Genomic DNA, 24,888 nt, shown 5'->3' with positions numbered 1-24,888 from the left:
GGGGTACAGATGACGCAGGAAGGGAGCTGGAGACTTGGGTGTTCCCCTTAACTCCTGAGCCATGAGCGTCTCCAGTGAGATGGGGACATGTAGTCACAGGCTGTTAAGGTGGGAGTAGTGGTCCTCAGGCCTGAGTGGGCCCTAGTCATCCCTAGGGTGCCTGTTTATCCATGCAGATTTCCAGGGCTGTCTGAAATTCAGACTTGATGTTGCTGAGATCTTCATTTAGCTGGGAAGGGGGTGGGGAGAATCTTCATTTTTAACAAGTTTAGCAGACTGGTACAGGTGACCTGCAGCCCCTGCGTTTGTTCGGTGAGGGATTGGCTTCCAGGGCTTTGGAGGTAGTAGGTGATGTGGGGAGGATGGACCTGGCTGACCACCTACCGTGTGACCTGGAGTGGGTTGCATCCTCACAGAGTGTGTCTGCATCTCTTAACACCATGAAGTCATGCGGGTTCAAGGACATGGACAAAAGGTTTTGCACAGTGTGCTGTAACAGCCACCACTTACTGACCTCTGACTCTAAACACAAAAGAGGTCATCAGTGCGAATGCCAAGAAGAAGGAAATAATGCCGGTGGACATTTCTTGAGTATTTACTGTGTACAATCCCTTGTGCTAAATCCTTTCTGTGGATTATTCTCGATGAAATTTTACAACACCCCGAGTAGGTGCTATTAATGGCCTTTCTACTAATGAACTGACTGAGCCACAGATTAAGTAACTTGCCCAAGGTCACGCAAATGTGTAACTCTTCAGAGACTGAGGGAGGGAGGACGGGAGTGGGAAGGAGGAGAAGCAGACTGAGGGAGCGGCTCAAGAAGAGGAATCGACCCCAACGCCCACCAGGTATCTGGAACCCTTCAGCTTCGGGGACAGCTCGCGGGGATGGGGGGCGCACTGGGTTTGGCCCCGGGGAAACGCGCTGGGAGGACTCTCCCACCTTGTGGGTTGGAGTTCGAATCTGTGTAAGGTTCTTGGCCTGCTCCAGGCTGCTCCAATGGGATGGGGGCCACCCGCAGGGCCGGGCGGGGCTGTGCTGCCATCTGGAGCCGCTGCGCCGCCGACCACAGTGAAGGCGCGAGCAGCAAGAGTGCGCGCAGGGCTGGAGGGAGTGCAGCCTCCGCCGCCAGCGCCGCGGCGGCACATGGGCCGACCCCGCCGCCGCCCCTAGCAGCTCCGGCGGCCCCCGTCTCGCAGCCTGCCGCAGCTCCGGCCAGCCGACCAGCCATGTCGCTCAGCGGAGCCTCTGAGGGCAGCGTCCCGGCCACCAAGATTGAAATTACCGTGTCCTGCCGGTGAGCGGGCCACGCTGGGGAGGGCTTAGGCATTGCCCCAGCACCACCCAGCTCCGGGGCTCAACGCGGAGAGGGGCTAGACCGCTGGGGAAGCAGCATTCGGGAAGGAAAATCGCGGCTGCAGGCTCAGGGGAGTTGCTAGCGGACTCGGGAAGGGGGTTTCCTGGAACAGCTCCAACCACAAAAGAGGGCTCAGCCTGCGGCTTCAAGGGACTGGTCTCGGGGGTCCAGTAGGATCTGCGCCCCAGGAGGGCAAAGTTCTGAGGGCTAGCCCTCTTTCCTGGGCCCTTGGAGGCAGTCCAGTCCGCAGAGAAACGGTTCTTGGGCGGAGATTTCCGGTGTTGTCCAGGGTGCTGACAACGCGGACCCCACACCCCCAGCCGGAGGTAGTAACGGGGGAGGCGAGTGTGATGTGAGCCCCGTGCCTCCCTAGGTGCCCGTCTCTGGGCAGGTTCGAGGCGATGGGCTCCATAATGATCCACCCCCTGTCCGTCTGTCTGTCCCTTTCTCTAGGAACCTGCTGGACCTCGACACCTTCTCCAAGTCCGACCCCAGTAGGCGGCACCAGGGCCAGGAGGGAGGGAACTTGGGGTCCGGGAAAGACTGAGGGGCGGGGAGGGGGTGCGGGCCGACCTGAAGTCCTTCCCTCCCCGCCCCCGCTCCCGCCTGCAGTGGTGGTGCTTTACACGCAGAGCCGGGCCAGCCAAGAGTGGCGGGAGGTAAGTCCTAGAACCCTCGGCCAGTCCGGAGCCGCCCCTGGGAATCACCTGCCCCCTTACAGGCCTCGCGTTGACCCTCCGCTCTCCATTCAGTTCGGACGGACCGAGGTGATCGACAACACGCTGAACCCAGACTTCGTGCGCAAATTCGTCCTCGACTACTTTTTCGAGGAAAAGCAAAACCTGCGCTTCGATGTGTGAGCCCCGCCCCGGATCTGGCTTGGACCGCCCCCCGACCTGGATCCGCCCGAAATTCCGGCTGGCTCCGCCCCTCCGCGGGCCCCCACCCCCACCCCTGGCCTGGCTCCACCCCCAAGCCCAGTTCTGTGGCACTCTGAAGGGCTCGGCTCAGCCTTAGCTCCGCCCACAAGTTTAGGTTCGCCCTGCCCTTAGGTCGGATCCAACCCAGTGCGCTCCCCAGGCCTAGTCCTGCCCACAACCGTTCTCCCTAATTTGGCTCCGCCCCTTCCCAAGCCCTACCTCTGACGTGACCCTGCCCCCAGCAGACCCCGGACTTGGCCTCGCCCCGGGTCTGACTCACAATGACGTCGACTCCTGCCCAAAGGAGGTCCAGGTTGAATTCGGGTCCAAGGCTGCCCCTCCCTCCACGCACAATTTTAGCCTGGACTCGAAATCCGACTCCTTTTCCAGGCTCTCCCACCAGCCCCGTCCCATGTTGGTCCCACTCTCTTCCCAGGTACAACGTCGACTCCAGAACCAACGTCTCCAAACCGGTGAGCGACCGTTCGCTCACGGGCTGGCTGGGCACACAGGCGGCGCTCAGTGTGTGTTAAACGACCCTCCTTAGAACCCTCCTCCCCCTCAAACCCGACTCGACCTTCTTCGGCCCCGAACCTGCCCTCCCTGCCCTCCTCTCCTGCTCTTGCCTCGGTTTCCCGCCTGTGCCTCTTACTTACTCACTGCTACTCTTCCTTCTTGACTGCTGCTGGGACCCACAGAAGGTGAGGCTGAACGGGGCTGGGCGGGGGCGACATGTGGTGTGTGAAAGGCGAGGGGTGGGATGGTATCTTGGCTTAAAGTGATGGCAGGACCAAGAAGGGCAGCTTTCCTGGGGACCCCGCGCCTCCTTTAAAGCCCCGGCCGCGTGGTTCCGCTGCCTCCAGCCGCCGTGGTCAGTGCAGCAGCGTCACCAGGGCTGGGCTGGGACTCTGCGCCGCCAGCCGGTCCTCGCCCCGCTGACTCTGTATCCCGGCGCAGGATTTCCTGGGACAAGCGTTCCTGGCCCTGGGAGAGGTGATCGGAGGCCAGGGCAGCCGAGTAGAGCGACCCCTCACGTGAGCTGAACCTGAAGGGGAGCGGGGCAAGGGTGGGCCTCCAAATGCTCCTCCTAAAGACACAGCTGACTCTGTACTGATGGAGGCTGGGATTCCCCTGGTCAGGGGCCTTCAATGGCTTCCATCACCCTCCTGGGAAAATCCAACCTCCAGGGCTTTGCTCAAGTCAGTCTCAGGCCTGACGGATCTTCTGTCTCTCTCTTTCCTCACCCTTTTCATTCTTTTTCTAAGTCTGATTCAACCTGTAAGGTCCAGTTCCAAGCCCTTCTCCTCCAGGAAGCTTTCCTCACTAAATCAAGTTCTCTGGAATTTACATTACATTCACTCACTAAATATTTATTAGCTCATTTTGTATTCTATACCCTGTGCTAGGCACCAGGGATTTATCCATTCCACAAACACTACTGGGCATATATACTCACTCTATGTCAGCCACTGTTCAAGGGGCTTGGGTTGCAATGGTGAACAAAACAAAGGTTCCTGTGCCCTCAGGGAGCTTATATAACAGAAGGGGGAGAAAAACAGTACAAAACTGACATAATAAATAAGTAAATTACATAATATATTAGAAGACATTAAGTATTGAGGAATAAAGACAAAGTAGAGCAGAATTAGGGGGGCTGGAAATGCTGGGTGGGTAGGTGTTGCAGTGTTCAACAGAATGCTTGAGTAGGCCTCCTAGAGAGGTAACTTCAGAGCAATGACCTGAAGGAAGTAAGGGAGTGCGCTGTGCAGATATCTGGAGGAGGAATGTTCCAGGCAGAGGAAACTGCCAGTGCAGAAGTCTGATATGTTCAAAGAGCAGCAAGGAGGCCAGTGTGGGTGGAACTGCGTGAGCAGGGGGAAGAAAGGAGAAGGTGAGTTTGGAGCATTGACAGTTAGAGCCTGTAGCCACTGTAAGGACTTTAGTTTTTACTCTGAGTTGGAAGTCACTGGAGGGTTCTGAGCAGAGGATTGATAGGATCTGACTTGCTTTCAAAGGATGCTGCCAGGTTGAGACTAAATCTTGGGTGGACAAAGCTAGAAGTAGTCCATGGTGCTAGCAGTGAAGGAGGGGAGAATTGGTCAGATTCTGGATGTATCTTGAAGGTGGAGCCAACAGATTCCTGATAGACTGCATATGGATGCGAGAGGATAAGAGGAGTCGAGGATGATACCAAGGCCTTTGGCCTGAACAAATGGAAAGATAGAGTTGCCATAAACGATGATATTTTTTTTAAAAAGTGAGGGAGGAGTAAGCTGTGGGAGGAAGTCAACCAGGAGTTCAGTCTGACCTGTTGAATTTCATAATTTTTATTAGACGTCTGAGTGGACGTGTCAAATAGGCAATAAGAAACGTGAATCTTAGGTGTTCTTTAAGGACATGAGATTAGATGAGATCACTAAGGGAGCGAGGAGAGCGGGAAGATCAAGGACTCCACGAATTGGAGCTAGAAAGGGAGGCTGAGAAGGATCATTAGTGAAATGGGAGGGTAACCGAGGGCAGGTGGTGCTGTCCTGGCAGCAAAGTGAAGGATGTGTATCAAGGACAAGAGGGTGGCCAACCATGTCAGATGCTGCTGCAGGTCAAGGTGAGGATCAGGAACTGGCCATTGGATTTAGCCAGATGGAGGTCGCCGGTGATGCTGACAAGCAGAGTTTTGAAGGAGAGATGGGAGTGACAGCCTGGTTGGGGAGGTTTAGAAGAGAATGGGAGAGAGGAATGGGAATTAGGAATCTTTCAAGCAGTTTTGCTGCAAAGAGGAGAAGAGAAAAGGAGGGGTGGCTGGAGAGGGAAGTGAGAGCAAGAATAGGTTTGTAATATTTTAACATGAGAAAAATTATACCACATTTGTATGCTAATGGGAATGATCCAGTAGAAACTGAAAATTTGACATAATAAAAAGAGGGGAGGGACTTCCCTGGCGGTCCAGTGGTTAAGACTCCACGCTTCCAATGTAGGGGGTGTGGGTTCAATCCCTGGTTGGGGAAGTAAGATCCCACATAAAGTGTGGCGTGGCCAAAAGAGAAAAAAGGGCGGGGGGAGAGTTGCTAGAGTGACGTCACTGTGCAGGCAAGAGGGAGGGTGTGGAAAGTAGCACACAGTGGAGGGGTAAATAGGCACATGGATAGTCATTTATAGCAACGGTAGGAAGGCCTCGTGTTGGAGAAGATACTGGAGGCAGGGTGGGTGCGTGGTGGGTCTGTGGACATTTCTGGTTGCTTCAGTTTTGTCAGTGAGGTAGGCAACAAGGTCATTGGCTGAGAATGAGGATGGAGGAGGAGGCTTTCGGGTTGAGGAGGGAGGAGGAAGAGTGAAACTGCCATCTCGCAGAACTGGAAAAGTGAAGGGATTCGGGGTGTACGGTATGATTAAGGACACTCTTGACGTTTGTGGTCACACATTTAAAATGAAAGCAATTAGCATGAATGTGTGTTTTCCTCTGGCCATATTCAGTTGCACAGGTGTGATACGGGTTAGGCAGAGAATTGGATTTAACTAGGGCTGTGGTTCTGCCAGATAAGTATATAGAAGTGAGAGAGGGCAAGGGAAAAGAAGTAGGATGCAAGGGAGTGGTTATTATAGTCCAGAGTAACTGGAATTCACACTGGGTGATGAGATGAGGGAGAACATTAAGGAAGCAAAGAACAGTGAGAAGGCAGTAGGATCAGCAACTCCGTTCTGAACGTGCAGGGGAAGAGTCCCTGTACTCATTACACTCTTTTTTTTTTAAAGCACAGAGAGTCAGAGATCAAAGGGGCCAAAGAAATGGTTCAAATTCTTATTTTAAAGACGGGGAAAACCACATAGCAAGCTGGAGTCAAAACTTGAACTGAGAATACTCCTAACCTAGCTTCCTCTCTACCACACTTTTGTATCCCATGGGGGTTAGGGTTTGCAGGCCCATATCAACAGGGTCCCTGACTGCTTGGAGGCCCAAGGCAATTTGGGGACGGGTGTCCTGGTATGCACCCTTCAGGCACATGGAAGTGTCCCTTCTTGGGTTAGAAGAAGATAAGGCTGCCCTAGACTTTTTGATCTCACTCTTCACAGTCTTCAGAAAGCACAGCATCCTTGACCTAGCAAACCAGCCCTTTTGCCCCAGATCTGGATAGAAATTCCTCTCCCTCGTTAGGATTGCTACATCACGCTCTACTTGCCTATTGGCTTTGACATCCCACCTTCCCCTGGAAGCTCCCTGAAGGCAGGGTCTAGCAGAGCTGGAAAGTGCCAACTGGCCAATTCATTCCTAGAACAGTGTCTGATGTATCGTAGATGAAGAGTCTGCTTTGAGAAAGAGAACCACCTTCATATCTACCAAGCTTACCAACTGTTTTTCCTTCCATGCATTCATTCTGATCTCTTCACAACCCTGAGAGGTGGGCAAGATTCCCATTACATAAAGAGAAAACCAGGGCCCAAAGAAAGGGAAAATAACTTGCCCAGAACTCTAAATCCTATGTCTTTCCTATGCTACCATTATGATATGTCCACATAGGCTAGGTTAACCCCTTCCTTCCAGACTAGAAACCTTCCCCAGTCAAAGTCAAGTCTTTCCCCACCAGAAGCCACCTAGGACAGAGGTGGACATACTCGGGACTGTCATTCAATGACAGATTGGATCCCCTGACCTACCCAATCCCAGATTGGCCACCCCAATTCTTGTTTCCTACTCTCCCCCCTCCCCTCACAAAGAGGCTTTTTCTGCTTCCAGGGGTGTACCAGGCAAGAAGTGTGGGACCATACTGCTGATCGCAGAGGAGCTTAGCAATTGTCGGGTCAGTAAGGGCCACATACTAGACCCAGGAGGCTCTCTTCTCTCCCCAAACTCCCTGTAGTGGGCTCTCTGAGTTTGTGAGCAATTTGAGTGTCAATAGCCCAATTTCATCCATAGGATATTGCCACCATGCAGCTGTGTGCAAACAAGCTGGACAAGAAGGACTTCTTTGGGAAATCAGACCCCTTCCTTGTGTTCTATAGGAGCAATGAGGATGGCACGTGAGTCACTGCCCCCACTGTGACCATGGGCCCATTAGGGCTCTTAGGCTGGGACATCTTAGACTCCACTAGGACCTGAGCCCAGAATCCACTCAAGGCAGTGCCTGATATGTGCTTGAATCTCCAAGAGTATCAGGCCCTGTCTCTGGGCTCAGTCCTACCCCAAAGGCAGGTTCCAATCCTCCTGTCCTCTCCAGGTTCACCATCTGCCACAAGACGGAGGTTGTGAAAAACACGCTGAATCCTGTGTGGCAGCCCTTCAGCATCCCTGTGCGGGTATTGTGCAATGGAGACTATGACAGGTCTGCTTCAGCATAAGCTAAGGAGTAAGGGGACAAGGGCGTGAGAGTGGGGTTCCTGGGCCCAAGAATGAAGGTAGAAGGGTCATAATAGTGTTGGAGAATCCTACTCAGTGAGACAGCGTTTTGGACATGGAGATGGGTGCATAGGGAAGCAGACGGATAGCCACATGGATGAATAGGTGGATGGATGGATGGATGGATGGATGGATGGATGGATGGATGGATGGATGAAAGGGCAAATGAACAAATGAGTGAGCAGATACATGGAGGGGTGGTCAGATGAATAGATAAACTGGTGAATGCATAGATGGGTATGTGGATGGGTATATAAGAGGACTGGTGGGTGGGTAGAGGGGGAGATGGATGAATGGATAGCAGATGAATAGATGAGTGGACTGATGGGTGGATTAGTGGATGGACAGATGATGGGTGGATTAATGGGTGGATGACTAAATGTGTGAGAGGATGGATGGCTATATGAGAGATTGGTGAGTTGGTTGGAGAGGCAGAGGGATGACTGAAAAAGCAGGAGCATAAACGGGTGGAATGACAGGTAGATTGATGGATAGACAGATGAATGGATGGTAGAGGGAATGGATGGATTATTGGATGAATTAGTTGGTGGATGAGTGTAAAGTAGATGGATGGGCTGACCATATGATCTAACAAATGGGCAGTATGAAGATAGGTGAGTGGCTAGAAGGATGGATGGGCATATAAGTGGATGGTTGTGTAGAAGAATGGATGATCAGATGGACAAATGTCAGATGGCTGGGTGTTTGGTTGGATAGATGAATCCTTCTTGATAGAGGAAATGCTTTCAGTTTTTCACCATTGAAAATGATGTTTGCTATGGTTTTGTCATATATGGCCTTTATTATGTTGAGGTAGGTTCCTTCTATGCCCACTTTCTGGGGAGTTTTTATCATAAATGGGTGTTGAATTTTGTCAAAAGCTTTTCTGCATCTGTTGAGATGATCATATGGTTTTTCTTCTTCAATTTGTTAATATGGTGTATCACATTGATTGATTTGCAGATATTGAAGAATCCTTGCATCCCTGGGATAAATCCCACTTGATCATGGTGTATGATCCTTTTAATGTGTTGTTGGACTCTGTTTGCTAGTATTTTGTTGAGGATTTTTGCATCTACATTCATCAGTGATATTGGTGTGTAATTTTCTTTTCTTGTAGTATCTTTGTCTGGTTTTGGTATCAGGGTGATGGTGGCCTCATAGAATGAGTTTGGGAGTGTTCCTTCCTCTGCAATTTTTTGGAAGAGTTTGAGAAGGATGGGTGTCAGCTCTTCTCTAAATGTTTGATAGAATTCACCTGTGAAGCCATCTGGTCCTGGACTTTTGTTTGTTGGAAGATTTTTAGTCACAGTTTTAATTTCCTTACTTGTGATTGGTCTGTTCATATTTTCTATTTCTTACTAGTTCAGTCTTGGAAGGTTATACCTTTCTAAGAATTTGTCCATTTCTTCCGGGTTTTCCATTTTATTGACATATAGTTGCTTGTAGTAGTCTCCTAGGATGCTTTGTATTTCTGCGGGGTCCATTGTAACTTCTCCTTTTTCATGTCTAATTTTACTGATTTGAGTCCTCTCCCTCTTTTTCTTGATGAGTCTGGCTAAAGGTTTATCAATTTTGTTTATCTTCTCAAAGAACCAGCTTTTAGTTTTATTGATCTTTGCTATTGTTTCTATTTCATTTATTTCTGCTCTGATCTTTATGATTTCTTTCCTTCTACTAACTTTGGGTTTTGTTTGTTCTTCCGCTAGTTCCTTTCGGTGTAAGGTCAGATGGTTTATTTGAAATTTTTCTTGTTTCTTGAGGTAGGATTGTATGGCTATAAACTTCCCTCCGAGAACTGCTTTGCTGCATCCCATAGGTTTTGGATCGTCGTGTTTTCATTGTCATTTGTCTCTAGGTATTTTTTGATTTCCTCTTTGATTTCTTCAGTGATCTCTTGGTTATTTAGTAGCATATTGTTTAGCCTCCATGTGTTTGTGTTTTTTGTTTTTTCCCCTGTAATTGATTTCTAATCTCATAGCACTGTGGTCGGAAAAGATGCTTGATGTGATTTCAATTTTCTTAAATTTACTGAGGCTTGATTTGTGACCCAAGATGTGGTCTATCCTGGAGGATGTTCTGTGTACACTTGAGAAGAAAGTGTAATCTGCTGTTTTCGGATGGAATGTCCTATAAATATCAATTAAATCTGTCTGGTCTATTGTGTCATTTAAAGCTTGTGTTTCCTTATTAATTTTCTGTTTGGATGATCTGTCCATTGGTGTAAGTGAGGTGTTAAAGTCCCGTACTATGATTGTGTTACTGTCGATTTCCTCTTTTATAGCTGTTAGCATTTGCCTTAAGTATGGAGGTGTTCCTGTGTTGGGTGCATATATATTTAGAATTGTTATATATTATTCTTAGATTGATCCCTTGATCATTATGTAGTGTCCTTCCTTGTCTCTTGTAACACTCTTTATTTTAAAGTCTATTTTATCTGATATGAATATTGCTACTCTGGCTTTCTTTTTTTTTTTTTTTTTCTGTACGCGGGCCTTTCACTGCTGTGGCCTCTCCCGTTGCAGAGCACAGGCTCCGGACACACAGGCTCCGCGGCCATGGCTCGCGGGCCCAGCCGCTCCGCGGCATGTGGGATCTTCCGGGATCGGGGCACGAACCCGTGTCCCCTGCATCGGCAGGCGGACTCTCAACCACTGCGCCACCAGGGAAGCCCTCTGGCTTTCTTTTGATTTCCATTTGCATGGAACATCTTTTTCCATCCCCTCACTTTTAGTCTGTATGTGTCCCTAGGTCTGAAGTGCGTCTTCTGTTGACAGCATATATATGGATCTTGTTTTTGTATCCGTTCAGAGAGCCTGTGTCTTTTGGTTGGAGCGTTTAATCCATTCACGTTTAAGGTAATTATCAATATATATGTTCTTATTTCCATTTTCTTAATTGTTTTGGGTTTGTTTTTGTAGGTCCTTTTCTTCTCTTGTGTTTCCCCCTTAGAGAAGTTCCTTTAGCATTTGTTGTAGAGCTGGATTGGTGATGCTGAATTCTCTTAGCTTTTGCTTGTCTGTAAAGCTTTTGATTTCTCCGTCAAATCTGAATGAGATCCTTGCCGGGTAGAGTAATCTTGGTTGTACGTTCTTCCCTTTCATCGCTTTCAATATATCATGCCACTCCCTTCTGGCTTGTAGAATTTCTGCTGAGAAATCAGCTGTTAACCTTATGGGAGTTCCCTTGTATGTTATTTGTTGTTTTCCCCTCGTTGCTTTCAATAACTTTGTCTTTGATTTTTGTCAGTTTGATTACTATGTGTCTCAGCATGTTTCTCCTTGGGTTTATCCTGCCTGGGACTCTCTGTGCTTCCTGGACTTGGGTGGCTATTTCCTTTCCCATGTTAGGCAAGTTTTTGACTATAATCTCTTCAAATATTTTCTCGGGTCCTTTCTGTCTCTCTCTTCTCCTTCTGGGACCCCTATAGTGTGAATGTTGTTGTGTTTAATGTTGTCCCAGAGGTCTCTTAGGCTGTCTTCAGTTCTTTTCATTCTTTTTTCTTTATTCTGTTCCACAGCAGTGATCTGTTCCACAGCATTCTGGCTTCCAGGTCACTTATCCATTCTTCTGTCTCAGTTATTCTGCTATTGATTCCTTCTAGTCTATTTTTTCATTTCAGTTATTTTATTGTTCATTTCTGTTTGTTTGTTCTTTAATTCTTCTAGGTCTTTGTTAAACATTTCTTGCATAATCTTGATCTTTGCCTCCATTCTTTTCTGAGGCCCTGGATCATCTTCACTGTCATTATTCTGCAGTCCTTTTCTGGAAGGTTGCCTATCTCCATTTAGTTGTTTTTCTGGGGGGTTATCTTGTTCCTTCATCTGGGACATAGTCCTCTGCCTTTTCATTTTGTCTGTCTTTCTGTGATTGTGGTTTTCTTTCCGCAGGCTGCAGGATTGTAGTCCTTCTTGTTTCTGCTGTCTGCCCTCTGGTGGATGAGGCTATCTCAATAGTTCTTACTTTATAGAATGATTGTTAAATTAAATTCGTCTGTGAAAGTGCTGAGAACGATACCTGGAATATCGTAAGACTCCATAAGTTGTAGGGAATTCCCTGGCAGTCTAGTGGTTAGGAGTCCACCCTTTCACTGCGGAGGGCCTGGGTTCAGTCCCTGGTTGGGGAAATAAGATCCCGCAAGCTATGCGGTGCAGCCAGAAAACAAAAAAAGGTCAATAATAAAGTATAGTGAGAGCAGTGTCAATAGCGGTAGTAGTAGTGGTAATGGCGGTAGTGGCGGTAGGTGGTTGGGTATGAGCATGGGCTGATGAGTGGGCAGGACGGAGAGGAGGAGGAGGTGTGATAGAAGGACAGATGGTGGATTGGAAGGCGATTTACGTCTAGTTAAGTGGGTGGGGGTGTCTCAGATTTATCATACATGCCCAGCCTACATTTATCTCCTGCATTTCAGAACAGTGAAGATTGATGTGTACGACTGGAACCGGGATGGAAGGTAGCACTGCCCCGCATAGTACTGCCCTCTCCTGTAATTAGCAAACAGTTCCCTGAAATATGTAGTGCATTCACTAGGAACCCCAAAGTAGCCTTGGGAGCCAGAAAGGTTGATGACAGATGCCAAGACCTTGGCTACAATTGATGCCCTCAGTTGTCTCTCTGGTATACTGTCTCTTCCCTTCTCTTCCTCTTAGCTTGGTCCTTCTTCTAGCCCAAGCCCCAGTGCCCTGCAGCCCAAGTAGAGGCACAGATAGTGGAAATAAAAGACTGGTTTCGGGCTTCCCTGGTGGCGCAGTGGTTAAGAATCCACCTGCCAATGCAGGGGACACGGGTGCGAGCCGATCCGGGAAGATCCCACGTGCCATGGAGCAACTAAGCCTGTGCACCACAACTACTGAGCCTGCACTCTACAGCCCACGAGCCACAACTACTGAGCCCGCCCACCACAACTACTGAAGCCCACACGCCTAGAGCTTGAACTCCAAAAGAAGAGAAGCCACTGCAATGAGAAGCCCGCGCACCACAACAAAGAGTAGCCCCGCTCGCTGCAGCTTGAGAAAGCCCAAGTGCAGCAACAAAGACCCAATGCAGCCAAAAATAAATAAATTTAAAGATAATAATAAATTAAAAAAAATAAAACTAATGAGATTACCTCCCAGTACTCTAATGGTTTATTTAAATTAAAAAAAAAAAAGACTGGTTTCAGAGATGGCTCCAAGCCACCAGCAGTTGTTGCTTACCCACCTCTGGTCTCATTGCAGTCACGACTTCATCGGTGAGTTTACCACCAGCTACAGAGAGCTGAGCAAGGCCCAGAACCAGTTCACAGTGTATGAGGTGAGAGCTCCAGCCCTGCCCAGGTTGCCCAGGCCCTCCATCCTAGTGTGCTCGGTCTGTGGTTCCCGTCCTGTTTCCCACCATCACTGTTACCTTCTTCACTTAGGTACTTAACCCTCGGAAGAAATGTAAGAAGAAGAAATATGTCAACTCGGGAACTGTGAGTACTCCCTAGAGCCCTGTCCCTCCCTGGATCCTTCTGTCTCTATCCCCACTGACCTAGCATGACATGATAAATGTTGAGGGTATGGGAAAGCTGTTGGCACAGATTACTTGGATATAGTAATGTTGGATACAAGGTGGCACCACTTAAGTTTTTGTTGTGTTTTGTTTTTAATTTTTTTTTCTCTCACCTAAGGAAATTGTTTTGAAATTTACTCTTTTGCAGATTTTGGGGGAAAACCTAAGTTATATTTCCCAATTTAATATATTTTTGGAAACCCAAATGTTTCTGACAGCTTCCCCTTTTTGCCCTTTCAGAAATTGGACAGGATGGGGTAGGGGGTGAAATCAAGTGCCTCTTTCCCTTTTTCTACCCTAACTACACTTTCCAAAGTAGCAGGGCTGCCTCTTCTGTTCCACAGGTGACGCTGCTGTCCTTTTCTGTGGACTCTGAATTCACTTTTGTCGATTACATCAAGGGAGGGTGAGTCACAGGCCAAGCTTTTGGCTGAAAGCCCAGCAGTGAGTTACTCCCAGTTCTGAACCTCAGTTTTACTATTCATTAATGGTCAGGGTCCAAAGAGATCATGAGGATAAACTTTAAAACACTTGGCAGACTACAAAGTGCTTTATAAAGTGCAGAGTGCCGCCCATCTTAGTTCTCTCCATGGGGCTGCCTTTCAACCCTAGCTTCCAGCCCGCCCTGGGAAGATGACAGACCAGTGGTTTTCAAAGGTGTCCCCAATAACCTTACTGGGGCCCAGGCAGAAGATATGTCCAGGCAAGAGGGAGAAGCCGAGGGAGAAACCAAGGGAGAGGGAAATGATAAGCAGGCTGGAGGGGACATCCTACTTGGTTTAGTGGACGCAGGCAGACCTCGGAAAGGCACTTGTCTTCTCTAAACCTCACTTTTCTCCAGTGTAAAATGGAGCTGTTAAGTACTACTTCAGGACGATAGTAAGGGTTAAATTAAATTGCATCGTCATATTATGTCGTGCAGCAGGCATTTAATTCTGCCACCCGAAGTGTGTTCAGTGGGCCAGCAGCATCTGCCTCACTTGGGAGTTTGTTAGAAATGCAGAATCTCAGGCTCCACCCAGACCATTCAGTTCAGAATTTGCATTTTAACACGATTCCCAGGTGGCTCATATGCATACTAGTGTTTGAGAAATCCCAGTATAGTAAGTTATTAGTCCCTCACTTCTCAATCCATCTATTTCCCCAATAGGACGCAGCTGAACTTCACAGTAGCCATTGACTTCACAGCTTCCAATGGTGAGGCATGGATGGGGGAATGGGGTGCGGAGGAATTCTAAAGAAGTCACTAGGGATTGGCCTGGATTCCAACCTGGGAATAAGAGTTAAGCTACCCAGGAAGCCCAGGCTTGAGGCAAGGCCCAGTCAGGCTCATACTGGGGCAGGAGTGTTGTGAGGAGATTACTGGGTGTAATGGTGGGAGAGGGTACAGAAAAATAAGTGGGTAAATGGATCAAAGAAAGTTGAAAGGATAGATAGGTCTACATAGCTTGAGAAGCAGATGAGTAAATGAATGGATGGGAGGGAATAGGAGTGTAATGAGAGACGAATAGGTAAATGGCTGAATGACTGGGTGGGTAGATAGATTTATAAACAGAGGGGGCAAATGCGTAATGAGTGAGTACAGTGGGTTAGACAGGTGGATGCATGAACTGGTACGTGGGTGGACAAATGCTCAGATGTTTAAATTGGGGAAATGGATGAGTGGACAGGTGAATGGACCCATATGAGGACAGACAGGCAGGTGAATGAATGGGATGGATAGGGATGGATAGGGATGGATAGGGATGGATAGATGGTTAAAAGAATATGGCTATATGGATGGATGGGAAAGAAAGAGAAATAGCAGGTGAACAAGTGAATGGATGGATAGATGGATGGATGGTTAGGTGGGTGGACAGTTGGATAAGAGAATGGAGAAGCGGACGGATGGAGATGAATAGGTAGACTGAAAGATGGATTTATGGCCAGTGGATGGGTGAATGGATGTATGAGTAGGTGGATGAACTGATGGATAGATATAGGGGTTGGTGGATGGATAGATGGACAAATGAACATTTGGATGACTGGGTAAAATAATGAGGGAGTACATGGGTAAAGAGTGGATGAATGGATAGGTGGATGGATGCATACAATGATAGGCAGGTGAACTGATAGATCATCAAGATGACCATGAGGTGGGGCTCCTGTTTCCCTACAGGGAATCCCCTGCAGCCCACCTCCCTGCACTACATGAGTCCTTATCAGCTCAGCGCCTATGCCATGGCCCTCAAGGCAGTGGGAGAAATCATCCAGGACTATGACAGTGACAAGCTGTTCCCAGCTTACGGCTTTGGGGCCAAGCTGCCTCCCGAGGGACGGATCTCCCACCAGTTCCCCCTGGTATGGTATGGCCAGAATCTAGACTCCATGCCCTGGCATCTGGCCCACCCAAGTTGACAAGATTCTTCTGCTTATGTCTCTTCTAAGGGTCAAGGACCTGCCAAGTAGCAGGAGGAGCTAGGAGAAGCTGGCAGAGCAGGGAGGGGGCAGGGTTGGGGTTTGGAGGGGACTCTGAGAGACAGCGATGGAAGAAGGAAAGAGTGAGCTAGGATCAGCCCAGCAGGGCATCTTCCCTGACAGAACAACAATGATGAAGACCCCAACTGTGTGGGCATTGAGGGCGTGTTGGAGAGCTACTTCCAGAGCCTGCGCACAGTGCAGCTCTACGGGCCCACCTACTTCGCCCCTGTCATCAACCAGGTGGCCAGGTAAGGAAACTGGGTGGGGCTGGGGGAAATTAAGGGGACCCAGACAGTGAACTGACTTCCCAAGGATAGTTAGGACCACTCTTGGGTGAATTTGGGCTCTGGGGAGAAGGTGAAAGTTTCAGTGTTGGCCAGGCTCTGTTATAAAGAGGTTACATAATGCCTTATTCTGAGGTAGAAAGGGTGTCAACAAAGTACCCCAACCCCACTCCCTGGGAACAACGACCCAGGCCTCAAGTTTGGGGAAGAGAGAAGGGCCTACAGAACAGTGGATAAGGCACAAGTTTGGGCATCAGACCTGGGAGTGATCCCAGGTCTACCACTCACTAACCATGTGACCTGAAGCAACTTAGCTTCTCTAAGCCTCCACTTCATCCCTGTAAATAGGTGTAATAATGGATAACCATAGTACCTTCTTTATAGGGTTATTGGGAATTTAAAATTAGATAACAATATAAGAATGATTAGGACTTCCCTGGGGCCCAGTGGTTAAGAATCCGCCTGCCAATGCAGGGGACACGGGTTCAAGCCCTGGTCCGGGAAGATCCCACATGCCGCAGAGCAACTAAGCCTGCGCGCCACAACTACTGAGCCTGAGCTCTAGAGCCCATGAGCCACAACTACTGAGCCCACATGCCACAACTACTGAAGCCCGCACACCTAGAGCCCTTGCTCCACAACAAGAGAAGCCACTGCAACAAGAAGCCCATGTATTGCAACGAAGAGTAGTCCCTGCTCGCCTCAACTAGAGAAAGCCCACACACAGCAACGAAGACCCAAAACAGCCAAAAATAAATATAAATAAAATAAATAAATTTTTAAAAAAAGAAATTACACAAACTCTTTAAAAAAAAAAGAATGATTAGCACAGTGTGTGGCCCATAATAAGTGCTCATGGTAGATTAAAATGAGCTCAAGTTGCAGATTAAACTATAGAAGAGTAACTTCTAAAAACAAAAGAATAACTCCAAATTTTCAGAACAAAAATATACAATGCAAAGAAAATCCAGCTCACGTAACAAATGATTTTCTTAAATGCGGATAAAATGACAACTAAAACCAAACATATGTTAGTGAACCTAAAGTTTCTCTGACTGAATAAAAAATAATAAGTAAACCATAGTATGCTAAATAGAAGAGACCCAATGAAAACAAAGTACCTCAGAAAACTTGAAAGTAAAAAGATGAAACAAAAGGAATAAAAGTGGAAGGATTTCAGGGAGATTTATATGGCCAGAGACTTGCCTTTTCTCTAATAAAGATTAGTTATTTTCTAATTCATAGTGAGATAATCGTTTTTTTAATTACAAAAGTAACATAACATTGCTGTAGAAAATTTCAAGGCTGGAGAAATTAAATAAGAAATCACCCAGAATACGGCCCATGGGAATGTAGGTGTATATATAGTTATTGACAGTCTTTTCCTTATGCAACCATAATGGCAGTCAAATTACATGTAACATTTCACTACTGATGTTTTCACTTAATAATGGAACCTGAGCACATTTTTTGGTTGTTATTAAACAGACTTCTTAACTACTATCTTGGGCAAGTTCACTCATTCCTTCATTCAGTGAACGTTCCGTGAAGGAGAAGGTCGTATGAATGTGGGCTGTGGGGCTAGGCTAGCTAAGTTACACCCACTCTGCCACTTGCTAGCTGTGTCACTTTGGGCAAGAGTGTTAACCTCTCTGTGCCTGTGTCCTCAGCTGTACATGGGGATAATAGTGTCATGGAGCTGTTGTGAGGACTGACTAACTTCATGTTTGTCGAGCACTGAGAACCGTGCCTGCCGCATTGTGAGTGCTATATGGGTGTCGGCTATTACTGGTCCTGTTAAGATCGGTATTACTATTCTAAGGGCGTCTGTGTGTGCTCAGTTCTCTGCTGGGGCACTAGAGACTCACAGATGAACCAGATCTAGGCTCAGCCCTTGAGACCTCCTGCCTTGGTGCAGGAGACAGAAATAGAAACAAATCATTACCTTCTGTAGGCCGGAGCTTCCCAGACTTTTCCAGCAAGTTGCCTGTTGGCAAAGGCAAACAACCGCTTCCCCTAGGGGAAACTGGGGGCACAGCTGAAAGCAGCCAAGCTGAAAATGTCTTTGAAATCTCCATATTTTATCTTAAAAATTCATGCAAATTTATTCTTCTGATATTGTGTCCATGTTTGCTATAATTTGGGGGGGGGGAAGGTGTTTTAAGTGTACTTAGAGTCATTTAGCTTTATCCACCAAATCATATAGTATAATGAGTGCTTCCGGTATCCTGTGACATTGGGTTCCCCCTGGTACACATGCTGGTACCCTCAGGGGTGTGAGAACTCATTTGGAAGGGCAGACAGCCCGTCTTGGTGGGTGGCATCGTAGAAGGCAGAGGGAGAAGGAGAGTCTGAGAGACCCAAGGCAGCCTAGTCGTGGAGGGGACTGACTGCTTGGCTGGGTGCAGAGGGCAAACTGGACTATCAGAGGAAGATGCACAGAGCAGGCCTGGCAGCAGGAACCACATGTGAAAAGCACAGAGACGTGAAGGGCCAGCTCGGTAAACAGTGAACCGTGTACTCTGACCAGAATGTGCAGTGTGTACGGAGGAGTATCCAAAGAGCAGGCTGGAACGAAGCCTGGAGGAATCAAGAGCTCAGGCTTTCGGTTCAGTTGGTCAAGCGTGGGCTTGGACCCCAGCTGCACCACCCCTTGGGGGTGCTACTTAATGTCTCTGAACTTCACTTTTCTCATTTTAAAAATTGGAATAAAAAACGTGCCTACCTCATAGAATGGTGGTGAGGATTAAACTAGATCACGTATGTCAAGAGTGCGGCTGTGATTTTGATGATCACAGACGACTCTTTGTCGTTTCCCACCCCACAGCCAAGTGGGGCACAGACTGGCCTTCCCCAGCCAGTCACCCAGCTCCAGGTCTAAATGGCCTTGGGAATGCCAGGCATCGGCAGGGAGCCAAAGATGTACCTCCCGTGCCCCCAAGCCCTTCCATGCCCCCCAATGCCCTGGCTCACAGATCCCTTCATGAGGGGGCCATTGCCCGCTGCTCCAGCCTCATCTCTCTTCTGTGGGCCTAAGTACACCCCCTAGAACACACTCTCTTGGTTTGCACATGCTATTCCTTCTCTCTGGAACACTTTCCCTTTACCCTCCCTTCCTCCCCCCACCCCATCTCCACCTCCACCTGGCTAACTCCTACTCATTTTTCAGGTCTTAGGTTAGATGTCATGTCCTCAAAGCCCTAACCTCACTGCATCTTAGTGGTGAAAGCATCCATCTCCCCCCAGGACAATGTCCAATTCTCTGCTGCATGCTCAGCACCAAACTTGGTGCCTGACACATAGCAGGTGTGCAATGATTATTTGCAAAACGAGTGCGTGACAGGAAACAGTACCAGCCCCGGCCTATGAGGAGGCTGCAGCCAGAATTCAGGAATGGATCATGGCCCACTCCCACCCTGGGCCCTGGGCAAAACGAACTGTGCTATTCGAATTCTCCACTCTCGCCACGCTTTCCTCCTTTTTAATATCAAGCTTAAGTACCAGCACTGTCCAACAGAACTCTGCAATGATGGAAATGTTCTGTATCTGTGATGTCCTCTACGGCAGCTACCAGGCACATACAGATAGTGAGCACTTGAAAAGTTGCTAGGGTGAACAAGGAAGTGAGTGTTGAATTTTATTTAACTTAATTAATATAAATTTCAATAGGGGCTACCTTACTGGAGAGTGCAACTCCATCCTTTCCAATCCACACAGGGCCCGACACTGGAAGTCAAGAGACCAGGTCTGCCACGGTGCTCCCTGAGGTCTCATTTTTCTTATGCGTAAAATAAGGGGACTAGAGTTAATGACTTCTGAAGTCCTTTTCAGATCAAAAAATCTTGGATTCAAAGACTGATAGTGAGAGAAGGAAAAGGAGCTCTGGGAGCAGCTGTTAGGCTGGCTGAGGACCCAGAAGCCTAGGCAGTGGGATGTGGTCAGCAGAGGGGAGAAGGGAGAGAGAGAAATGGGTGAGAGAGGGAAGAAAGGAGGCCTTCAGTCTTTGGTCTTGTTCTTGTATAAATACCAAAATCTTAACAGGGCCAACAAAGCCCTGTGTGGTTTGGGCCCCACCTCATTTCAGTCCCATGGTCCACTCTGCTTCCTTCACTTTCTGGGCTCCAGAAAGGGTAGGATTCCTCCAGTCCCATTATGGGGCCTTTGTCCATACTGTTCCTTCCACCTGGAATGATCCTCCCCCTTCACTTAGCCTCTTCTCCTTCCTCCTCTCCCTTATCCTCAAACATTGTTTCCTTAAAGAAGCTTTCACTGACCTGGGCCGTGTCCAGATCCCCTACAGGACACTGTCATAGCAGTGTCTCTTTCTATCCCAACTCCCCTCACAAGTGCACTTCTGTAGCTATTTCTGCGATTCTTAGGTCAGCATCCCCTCTCAAGAGGACTGGGGTGGATTCGGTTTTTCTCACTGTGCACCTCCAGTACCTAACACAGTGCTCTACACATGTAAGCGCAGGGGTGGCAGGTGGGGCAGGCAGCCAGGTCTGGGGAAGGAGCATGCGCTTCAGAAGCCCCAGTCCTTGTCCACTGCTTACGTGCTGGCTATGGAAGTTTTAGGGACAGGACATCCCTTTGAACTCTGGGCTTTCAGCTGAATTCTGATCTTGGCCTCTCACCCAGGGCTGCAGCCAAGATCTCTGATGGTTCTCAGTACTATGTTCTGCTCATCATCACTGATGGGGTCATCTCTGACATGACACAGACCAAGGAGGCCATTGTCAGCGTGAGTCTGAGGAGGAGGGCTTGGCAGGGAGGGGTCACTGTTAATAACCGTGAAGGGGTTGAGATTTTACCCTACATGCAAGCTAACAAGTCAGCCTGCCAGTTTCATGGGTGCTGGCAGCAGACACAAAAGCAAAGGACTTTGGGACTTCCCTGGTGGGCCAGTGGTTAAGACTCTGCACTTCCACTGCAGGGGGTACGGGTTCGATCCCTGGTTGGGGAACTAAGATCCCACATGCCATGCAGCGTGGCCAAAACAAGCAAAGGACTCTGCTATTCCCAGCAATAGCAGTAGCTCAACTATCAGCATTGGCTCTGATTCACTAAGTCCCACTTCCCACAGGATAATGTGCAGAGGGCCAGGTGACACCTGTACCCACAGTGGGTTGCATTATAGAACAGAAGCCCTGAGTGTAGAGAACCCAAGTCTTTTATAATGGGCAGTAAGCATGCCTTCCCTTTGTTCCAGTGCGAGATATTATACTGGACAGTAAACAAACCTGCCCTTTGCTCTGTAGGAGGACACTGTATCTTTCAAGGCCGTTACATATGGAGACATCCTTGAAAAGATAATCTGACACAAAGGGAGTCAGTGCCTCTGCTTGTAAGATGTGCAGAAACATCACACACACACAGAATTGTCTCCTCACAGTCACTTCCCTTGTGATGCCGGCTCACCCCAACCATTTACCCTCTTTCCCTCACAGGCCTCCTCACTGCCCATGTCTATCATTATTGTCGGTGTGGGACCAGCCATGTTTGAGGGTAAGATCGGGGGTGTCCACGAGCGGGACCAATAACGGGAAAATAGGGGAGGATCTGGGCACCCAGGCCTGCCTCATAGAAAAGATAGGATGGATGCCTGTGCTGGACTTTGGCCAAGTCACAGACCTTCTCTGAACCTGTTTCCTCATCATAACCGAGGCTGTTGATACAAATACTTCCCTCCTGGGGTTCCTGGGATGAAGGAATGCGTGGGAGGGCATAAGAATAGCTCCATTACAATGCCTAATATTTGTAGGACTTTGATACAACCGTTAGGCATTCTCATGATGACTCCAAAGGGGAGCTAAGAGGGAGTGGGCAGCATGGGTTGGTGTGGGAAAGGCCAATCAGCTGAGGGGTGTCTTTTCCGCAGCAATGGAAGAGTTGGATGGTGATGACGTGCGCGTGTCCTCTAGGGGACGCTATGCAGAGCGGGACATCGTTCAGGTAGACCTGACCAGGGAGAGGAAGTCATGGAGTCAAAAGGCACGGTGGGAAGGAGAGGCTAAGTTAGCAGCTATTCTCCTTTACTGCCTTCTTAATCACCTACCTTTCTTCCCTTCACTCTTTCAGCCTTCCTACATTCATTCAACAAATTCTTTTTGAGAAACAGGCAGGTTGCTGCAGCCATTGTGGAGTCATAGTGTAGGAGATCCCCAGGCTCCTGCCCTCTACTGGAGGCAACCAATAATAATCACACATCTCATTAGATTGTGATAAGTGCTCCAGGGGGACAGCAAATGCCACAATGAGAGCCTATAACAGGGACCTGATTAGGTAGGGTAGTCAGGGAAGGCTACTAGGAGGAAGTGACATTTGAGCTGAAATCTAAAGGAGGGTATAAGCAGCACGTGAGAATGCCCTTAGGCTCAAAAGAACTTGCCCAGGGCTTCCCTGGTGGCGCAGTGGTTGAGAGTCCACCTGCCGATGCAGGGGACACGGGTTCATGCCCCGGTCCGGGAGGATCCCACATACCGCAGAGCGGCTGGGCCCGTGAGCCATGGCCGCTGAGCCTGCGCGTGCGCAGCCTGTGCTCCGCAACGGGAGAGGCCACAACAGTGAGAGGCCCGTGTACCAAAAAAAAAAAGAACTTGCCCAGTCATGGAGAAGGCAAGAGGCCAGGGTGGCAGGATCACAGGGAGTGAGAGGAAGAGGAAGCCAAGGCCTTGCCGGTCATGGTGAGGCTTAGAGCTTTGTTCTAAAAGAACTGGAAAGCTCTTGAAGGATTTTACGTAGAGAAGTGGGGTGGTCAGACTTGCATTTTAAGACATGCAGAGATGCTGCAGGACGGTGGACTATGGCAGGGCAAGAGAGGAGGCAGGTAGACCTGTTAATGAGGAAGCCTTTGAAGTAGTACAGGGGATTTGGATGGGAATGGAAGCAGTAAGGATGGAGAGAAGAAGCAGTTTCAAAAGATTATCTAAGAAAAATTTCCAAGAGTTGAAGATTTGATTAAATGGTGATGGGGAGTGATGGGGGCTTCAAGGATGATTCTCAGTTTTCTATACTGAGCCACTGGGTGAGTGATAGTCCCATTTACTGGGAAAGAGAAAGCTGGAGGAGGAGCAGATTTGGCAGACAAGCCTAGAATTCCGTTGTAAACACATTGGGCTTGAGGTATCTAAGACAAATGAAAGGAGATGTGATATGGACAACTAAATAAGTGGCTCTGGGCCTTAAAAAAGAGGTCAGGGATGGATGTATAAATTGGGGAGTCATCAGGGAACAGGTTTTTTTTTTTTAATTGAAGTATAGTTGATTTACAATATGTTTCAGGTATACATAGTGATTCAGTATTTTTAGTTTATACTCCACAATTAAAAGTTATTAAAGATAAAAGCTATAACTCCCTGTGTTATACAATATATCCTTGTTGCTTATCTATTTTATACATAGTAGTTTGTATCTGTTAATCCAGGGAACAGTTTGTAAAGTCACAGAAGCGTATGAAATCACCCAGGAAGAGAACTGAGAGAGAGAAGGCACCAGATTTAGAGATTAGGTAGACCCAGAGGACTGGGGGTGGGGGTGGGGGGAAAGGCATCCGGAAAGGTAGGAGAATCTAGAAGAATGTAATGTGTCAAGAGTGGGAAGTGTTCAGGAAGATTATGGTCAAATGTAATAGAAAGCTAAAGAGGAGTCAGCAAGATGAGGCTGACAATCATTGCCCTCTGGACTAATTTGGGAAAATGGTGCTGTTGACACCGTTAGCGAGAGCCGTTCCAGTAGACGACATGAAGCCAACTTAGAGTGGGTTGAGGGTGAACAGAAGGTGAAAAAAAAAGTGGGTGGAGAGAAAGCAAATGTAGAAAGCTGCTCAAGATGGGGGAGAGAGAGTGTGTGATATTTGGAAAGAGACATTAGGGGGTCAGAGAGGAAGCCTCCCTACTGCTGCCTTCCCCACTCCCCTCTCTTCTGTCCACCACCCACATCTGATTGTCTGTGCCTGTCCCAGTTCGTCCCATTCCGAGACTATGTCGACCGGTCAGGGAACCAGGTGCTGAGCATGGCCCGACTAGCCAAGGACGTGCTGGCCGAGATCCCAGAGCAGCTACTGTCCTATATGCGCACCAGGGACATCCAGCCTCGCCCTCCACCTCCTGCCAACCCCAGACCGACGCCAGCTCCACAGCATCCCTGAATAGCCCACCTATCCAAAGCCTAGCAGCCTGCTCACCTGCCTACCCACTGCTTGTGCTGAAAGCCAGAGGCACCTGGAACCCTGGACCTCACTGGAAGGCCAGCCTGGAGGATCAGTACTGGCTGGTCGAGCCCTCTGCCCCCCTCAGCCATAGGAGGGCCTGGCACTCCCTGCCGTCATGCCAATAATAAAGCTGATCTTTACTCCAGTTCTGTCTCATGGGTCTTGGGGAGGGAGGGACCCAGGATCTGGGGCCACACCAAGAGAAGGAGGGGGCAAGGACCGTTTCAGCTAGGGTTCACCCCCATCCTAACACACAATCATCTAACACTTCAGACATTCTTCAAATACGTTAAGAAACAAGTGAATCTTTATGTGTATACATTTTTTCTGAGGGGAGACGCCCATAGCTTTTATCAGATTCTAAGAGGGGTTCTTGACCTCAAAAGGGGTCAGCTTTAAGATGATTCTGTATAACTCTGCTCTAATCCATTTAGTCCAAGTTTTTTGAGTGAGGATAATAAAAGAGTTGATATTTTCCTTGAGTATTCACTACACATCAGACACTATGCTCGGTGATTTACAGGTATCATCTTATTTAATCCTCACAACAATCCTGTGAGGTAAGCACTATTTTATCTCCATTTTACACATGAAGAAACTGAGGCTCAGAGAGGTTAAGTCACTTATTGTAGAGATCCCAACTGACTCCAGATCCCAAGATCTTAATCAGCAAACCTCTTCCTGGGGTGTTAATTTTATTAGGATGTTTGGGGGAAGACACTGTATATGAAAACACA

At 48.3% G+C, this 24,888-nt stretch overlaps 1 protein-coding gene across 4 annotated transcripts; it reads left to right on the top strand.

Annotated features, from left to right (window-relative positions):
* The first annotated feature begins 71 nt into the window (after positions 1-71).
* Positions 72-24,280, top strand: CPNE9 (copine family member 9). 4 transcript variants are annotated; one of them, XM_082637786.1, is made up of 21 exons: positions 72-848; positions 1,174-1,297; positions 1,811-1,851; positions 1,970-2,016; positions 2,110-2,213; positions 2,714-2,750; positions 3,235-3,311; positions 7,007-7,070; positions 7,187-7,290; positions 7,488-7,592; positions 12,078-12,119; positions 12,883-12,958; positions 13,065-13,118; positions 13,543-13,604; positions 14,349-14,395; positions 15,357-15,538; positions 15,779-15,906; positions 20,581-20,683; positions 21,390-21,447; positions 21,821-21,894; positions 23,903-24,280. In XM_082637786.1, the coding sequence occupies exons 1-21, from the start codon at positions 743-745 to the stop codon at positions 24,086-24,088; spliced, it is 1,821 nt and encodes a 606-aa protein (XP_082493912.1). In that variant the 5' UTR covers positions 72-742; the 3' UTR covers positions 24,089-24,280. The 4 variants fall into 4 exon arrangements, with proteins under 4 accessions (XP_082493912.1, XP_082493911.1, XP_082493913.1 ...); XM_082637785.1 differs by having other exon boundaries at positions 757-1,297; XM_082637787.1 differs by having other exon boundaries at positions 757-1,297; positions 21,821-21,956; positions 23,903-24,061.
* The last annotated feature ends 608 nt before the right edge of the window (positions 24,281-24,888 follow it).

This window comes from Mesoplodon mirus, assembly GCF_964341445.2.
Source record: "Mesoplodon mirus genome assembly, chromosome: 12".
Classification (NCBI taxonomy): Eukaryota; Metazoa; Chordata; class Mammalia; order Artiodactyla; family Ziphiidae; genus Mesoplodon; species Mesoplodon mirus.
Note: the sequence above shows the minus strand (reverse complement) of the source record. Positions and strands in the feature narration are given on the sequence as shown.